Source organism: Humulus lupulus, chromosome 4 (assembly GCF_963169125.1).
Source record: "Humulus lupulus chromosome 4, drHumLupu1.1, whole genome shotgun sequence".
Classification (NCBI taxonomy): Eukaryota; Viridiplantae; Streptophyta; class Magnoliopsida; order Rosales; family Cannabaceae; genus Humulus; species Humulus lupulus.
The window spans coordinates 198,455,939-198,462,485 of NC_084796.1; the positions used below are offsets into that span (position 1 = coordinate 198,455,939).

Below are 6,547 nucleotides of genomic sequence, written 5' to 3' on the forward strand. Positions count from 1 at the left end.
GAGAATTAAGTCTATTATAGACTACAAGAAAATATATTTTCCATAATGCATAATAATAAGTGTATTTAAAAAGTATTACAGTAAGTAAATGAAAACATAAAATAAAATAGATTAGAATTGCATTACAGAACATATACGTTAAGCACGTTGTTTTTAGCTATACTTGTATGTGAGTTTTGAGTAATAGTACAATGGGCTTTAAATTAAAACTCAATAAGTCCAAGCCCAACCAAAATGTCATTAGCCTCTCTATGACAAGAGCGATTCTCTCTGTCTCTACCATTATTGATTGATCGTACAATGGGAGATCCGCTGTTGCTCTGTTGATCAGTGAACTTGCTACGGCGATTCGCTCCCTCGATCCGCGGACTTTCTCCGGAAACTTGCTCAATCAACTTGCTTTGGTCATTTTGTTCTTCCATTAGATTTCCTCTGTCAATTGCTCAATCAATTTCACATTTGCTCTCTTACAGCCTCTTTTTCTAATATTGTGAATATTAAATCTGTATACCTCTCTCTTATTATCTCCATCACTTTCGATTTTGTTTGGATGTAAGTCTTTTAGTGTATAATTAGATTAATGTTATGGTTTATATTATGAATTTCTTCAAATTAGTGTTTTAGGATTTTCTTATTGGTATTTAAGGACTAGCATTAGCTTTGAGATAGTTCTGTATGTTCAAATGTGAAGCTGGAATTGATGTATCTTCATATGTATTATATATATACTTAGTCTTGTACTTGGTAGTCCGTAGTGAGCTTTGCTGTGATCTCTTTTTATCTTTCAAAATTTTATATGAAGTTTTTCACATTGTTGGATGCACGCACAAAAATGGTTTCTTATTTATACTGTTGTAACATAAAGGCCCCCGCTGAAGTTATTTACTGCAACCTGTTTGTTCTCATTTTTCTTGTATAATGTTTTGTTCGGTGTGTCAAGTCTTGTTATTTGTTTGTACCGCAGGTGTGGTAAATATGTTCTTCTAGTTATATTAATTAATATGTGTTTTATCTGCTTACAACTAGTTAAATATATATTTGGATTCATATGCTCTTTATAAATTTTCTTTTGTTTTCAGACTTTCTATGGCCACTGCTGAGGTAGGCAGCATGAAAATGGGCATCAAAACTCAGCTGTTCATTTGTTTTCTTTTGCAGAGGAAGATTAAGTCCTGACATATAAGTCTCATGACTCTTAAATTTGTTTTGTATAGTTTTGAACATATTTTCTCTAGTATTTTTTCTTATTGATGCCTACTCAATTCAAAAATGAATTCTGAATGATTTTTTCTACTGCTGTCCTTATTTATTTATTTTCAGAGTCCATTGTTATTCATAATTAATATGGTGTTCTTTCATTTGATCGAAGTCATATCTTTATTCTATTCAAAGTTTTCTATTTTTATTTAGTTTGCCCTTGTATTCTATTTACTTTTTCACAATCAATGAAATGATTACATCACATTTCCATATGTAAAAGTTGACTGGCTCACTGGTTAGCTTTCTAAATTCTTACTTATTCTGTTATATTTTTTTAATATATTTATGTTCTGATTATATCATTGTATTGCTTTGTTATGGTATTATTGTCAAATCTGAATTAAAGCCTTGTTTCGTTTGTGTTCAATATGATCAGGTACTGATTTTGATTGGCTTGGAGTTGTTTGATACAAAGATTGGGAGCACTTTGCTATCTCTCAGGTTAGAATTCTATTTACATCTTCAATGAATACTTGGATATATATGATTATATAACATCACGCCCAGGTCAAATTATTTTTAGGCCGAAAAAAAGTCAAAATAGAGAGGTTTAATTTGCTCCACTAATATATGGTAGCCTTGATCATCATGACATATTAATCAATATATGCTTGTAGCTAGCCTTGATTGACTGTTGTGGCTCTGGTGTGATTACACTAAGATTTGTCTGACTTAATTGACTCCTATTGTTTGTGCTATTATGTCCATTATATGTTTCATTTTCGTTCTAATATCAGCTTTACTTGGCTAGAGGTCATGAACTTTGAAACTGAGTTGCTACTTTACCATTTATGTTTTTGGGGAATTCTCCTATAGGGGCTTCACTTTAAGCCCTACCGATAGGGCTCTCAGTGTTTACAACCCGTGAATAGTTTTCGGCGCGATTTTTTTTATGACCGTGTATATTGTAGCTATTTAGAGCATCCTGCAAATTTTCAGAAAATTCTGAATAGTTTACAGTACCGAAAACTAGGTTCAAACATGTTATTGCACGTGTGACTAATTTTTTTTATGCGTGTGGAAAACAGCATGTTTGAACCTAGTTTTCGGTACTGTAAACTATTCAGAATTTTCTGAAAATTTGCAGGATGCTCTAAATAGCTACAATATACACGGTCATAAAAAAATCACGCCGAAAACTGTTCACGGGTCGAGAAACACTGAGAGCCCCACCGGTAGGGCTTAAAGTGAAGCCCCTATAGAAGAATTGTCCTTATGTTTTTTACTCTCTTAATATAAGGGTTACTAAATCGTATACTTTTTGACAAATTGACCAATGAACAAATAATTGGTGTTCTATTTTTGCTGGATATGAAATTTTTGCTGTAGTAGTTTAATTGTTTTTGCACTATTTCCTGTTTTTAATTAATAATTTTTCAACTTAAAAAGGCCAAAACAAGGGTAGGAATTTTTGTTTCTCTAGTTTGTTGAGAATTGTTGAAGGAGTATCATTTTGATTATCAATTTCATTAATTATTTACAATTAGCAAAAACAGAAAGATCATACATATATATGTGATAATCTTCTTGGTTTTGGTCGTGGTACATATTTTACATAATTTTATTATACATTTAAATTCCATTGTCATATTTTATTGATCAGTTTTCTTAATTCTTATATGATATTTTAATTGTTAATAGGGATGAAAGTATTTCACAGTGGTTGAGTTGAATTGATACCAGAAGCACTGCTATTAATCTTTACAAATTTACCAGATAAACTTCACTCAGTGCCACTCATTTGCAAGTCATGGAGCAAAGCTATTTTTGGGCCTGATTGTTGGCATGACATAGATTTTGAAGGGTTGGATGACTTACTAGATATTAATGATTCTCATAATGCTTACCTGTTTACACAAGACTTTGAAGAATTAAGAATCTCTGATGTCATTTAGTTAATGCATTTTGCACTATTATAAAGCTTGCCTTTCAATACTTTGCTATAATGATATATTGACATTCTTAAGGCTGATTGAGTTAGTGTTTGAGACTTATTGTAGTATTTTTTAATAGTGAATGTTTTGAGTTTATTGGAGACTATATTGCATCAAGTGTTTTGAATCACAATACAGGTTTTATTAAATAAAAATTAACTAGTGTTTCTAAATAATTGTAGAATAAGTGGATAAAAAAGTATTATGAATACCAAAAAGCTTATAAAAAGGAGAAAATAACACAAAAAATGTATTATTGTAAAATCAGTGGATAAAAAAGTATTATGAATACTAAAACAATAATGATATTTTAAGCTTATAAAAATGACACTACAAGAGAAAATGCTTTTAATAACACCGAAAATGTGTTATCAAAATATATGATAACACTTTCTGATCTGTTAAGAACAACTATGTTATCGTAGGTTAGGGTACTTTACATAATACTTTATCAGTGTTATACAGATGTGTTATTGTACTGTCAACGATAACACAATTTCTGTGTTATTTTAATATATAGATAAATGTTTAATTATGTTATTTATAGTCGATTATATAACACTTTTTTTGTGTTATCCTACACTTTAGTATAACACTTTTTTTGTGTTATACTACACTTTAGTATAACATGTGTTATATTAGCTTAGAGAAACATAATTTTTTTTTACTTACACAAAACTAGAAAAACAAATATGAAAGTTGAAGCCAAATAAGGTAACATAAATAGATTTTTATTAATTACTCAAATGTAATTACTATATTTAGTCTACTAGTCTAGGCTTAAGAAATCATATTACAACATAATTTATGCCCAATTCAGATTACTTTATCACTAAATACAAAACAAGAAATGTATACAAAAATTAGTGAAATACATTCTTCCATTCTAAAGGCCTCGACTACAAATGTTGTCAAAAATTGCTCCAAAGAAATCATCTCAATATACCTGCACATTGTAAAAAAAAAGTCATTTTATTATTAATAACATAAGTAACCAACAAGGCATCAAGTATGGCATCCAAATTAACAAGTAGAATGTGAATATGGCTGTTAGAGGTCCTTTATGAAGCTCATGCTATTCCTCTTATTTGAGCAGTTAACAATAAGTTTGAGTGGAATAGACAGAAGACACAATTTAACCATGTAACCATGTAAGACACATATAAAACTATCTTGAGTGGTCTTATGAAGTAATGCATTGACTATGCAGTCAGTAGACACAATTTAACCATGTAAGAGAATTTATTAAAAACTATCAGAAATAACATGAATAAAAGCAATATAAACTCCAACTAAAAAATTGATTTTTATCGGATTAAATTATGAAAATTCATTAACAAGATATGAATCAAAATGCTGCATTAATAAATGGAAATTCACATAAATATAAGTTCAGAGGCAATAAAATTAACTTCAATTACATAAGAGATCAATAACCCAGAAATAAAAAAAACCATATTAAGCAATTATGGTGACTAAAATCGAAATTATACTGATACCCAGATGAAACGTTTGCAAGAAAAATTCAAAATCAAAACTTTGAACCAAAAACTGAGATAAGTCTACAGAACAGTGCTTAAATATACGACAAATTGTCAACAGCAGCAACTAAATTACTTAAGATGCTCTTTGTCTGTTCAGCGTATCAAATCATCCTGGCAATCATAGCACAATTATAACAAGACAAACTAAAGCACAACAGTTGAAGGACAACCTTGGAAGTCCATTATCAAACACAAAGACAGGAGGCCTCCTGTTGACTCACTGAAGAAACATTATTACTAGTTTCCTAGCCTGATGACACATTAAGACAAGGTCTAAGCTTACCTACTATGTCATCACATACATTATATCTCATCTTAAAATTAAACTATCACAAGGATTACAAGTAGAAAGTAGCTTGGACTACATTACCTGAACTTGGATTTGCCCATCTTCTACATTTAGAATCTACAGCGACAGTGTTCCCTGAACATCAAAGTTACTGACACCACCATCTCGTTTCAGTGTTACATTTAGTTTCTCCTCAACAGCCAAAGTGACGGGATCAGTTAAAGGTGGGGCAGATGATCTAGATTGGCCTGCTTTTGGCTGCACATCTTCAAGGATAACCTCCCCTTCTGCTTTCAAAGACTCCAAGAACTGGCAGCCGAAGGTTGACGACCTGAATCTTGTTAATATAGAATATACAATTAAACCAATGGTGTTGGAAGAGATGGAATAGATTTGATATTCGTCACAAGACAACCAAAAAAGAACTTAATGAAGCACGCTCTCAAAATTGAATCTTAAATGAACTGACCAGTTCAAAGAGTATAATTAAGTACTGCTGAATTATTTTGAAAGAACTGAAAGTAAAGTTGAAACAAGTACCAGCATTACACATCAAATTCAATATTAAAGAGCATGAACAAACCTTTAGACTTGATAGAATATGGATCGATCTCAGTGTTCAATCCAAAACCAGAACCACTCCCAAAACCGCTTCCAGTATTTGAAATGCTCCTCTCACTAAAGCTGCTCTCTATTCTTCCTGAGCCCATTGACATAAACCCTCCCTTATCACCCCTATTCTTTTCAATCTGCAAATGATATGATGATGCGCAATGTTGATATAACATACAAATGAAGGAAATTATACAATGAATAAAACTACTGAATAGGCCATTTCAAAAGCCTCGTACAGTACCTTGCTTTTGTCAATCTCACTAGCTTTATGTTTCATGACATCTTTCGTCTCATTAATCTTGCTCTGCATTACAAGTTTGTGCAGCTTCTCTTCGTGACTCTCCATTTCACAGTATTGTTTAACCTGAGCTACAGTTACATTTTCCTTGTGTCCAAGAGGGATGACCTCGTCAAAAGCAAAAATTAGCTTAAAAGCAGTCCTGTAAACACCCTCTTCATCTAGAGACATAGCATACTCCGGCACCTAAAGCTAGTTAAGGAATAAACTTATACAGATATTTCCACCTACTTATTTAGATAGCAATTTGATGGAAATAAAACCCATTCAAATTGTAAAATGGATATACTGTACAAAAGACTGAAAAAAAAATAGGGGAAAAAATTGAATAAATAAGACCAAAAGAAACACCACAGTGAGGTATACATGGCAGAAGGCTTAGCTAGAAATTTTCAAGGTTCACCAAGACCCCAATGTCATACTTTTCCTAACTAAGAGATTTGTGAGGCAAATGAAGTTGTTGGCATTTTCGTAAAGGCTTCAACATGCCAATACAGAAAAATAATTTCTTATTTTGCAAAGTGAGCTAATCGTGCACATGAATTTAAGTTCACACTTAACAAAAGTGGTGTAGAGAAAAAGAAGTGGAAACAGTCTTTGTGCTCTT

At 31.6% G+C, this 6,547-nt stretch overlaps 1 protein-coding gene and 1 long non-coding RNA gene across 4 annotated transcripts; one reads left to right on the forward strand and one right to left on the reverse strand.

The window, feature by feature from the left end:
• The first annotated feature begins 259 nt into the window (after positions 1-259).
• On the forward strand, positions 260-3,290 carry LOC133831101 (uncharacterized). Of its 3 annotated transcripts, XR_009892394.1 has the most exons (3): positions 260-404; positions 1,080-1,701; positions 2,902-3,290. It is a non-coding gene; the product is annotated as an uncharacterized LOC133831101 (long non-coding RNA). The 3 variants fall into 3 exon arrangements; XR_009892392.1 differs by lacking the exon at positions 260-404 and having other exon boundaries at positions 416-1,701; XR_009892393.1 differs by lacking the exon at positions 260-404 and having other exon boundaries at positions 416-1,701; positions 2,977-3,290.
• Positions 3,291-5,144: 1,854 nt separating this feature from the next.
• On the reverse strand, positions 5,145-6,307 carry LOC133832786 (coatomer subunit delta-like). Its single transcript, XM_062263085.1, has 3 exons — positions 5,884-6,307; positions 5,577-5,776; positions 5,145-5,358 (listed from the first exon to the last, which is right to left on the reverse strand). The coding sequence occupies exons 1-3, from the start codon at positions 6,109-6,111 to the stop codon at positions 5,145-5,147; spliced, it is 642 nt and encodes a 213-aa protein (XP_062119069.1). The 5' UTR covers positions 6,112-6,307.
• Between the last annotated feature and the right edge of the window lie 240 nt (positions 6,308-6,547).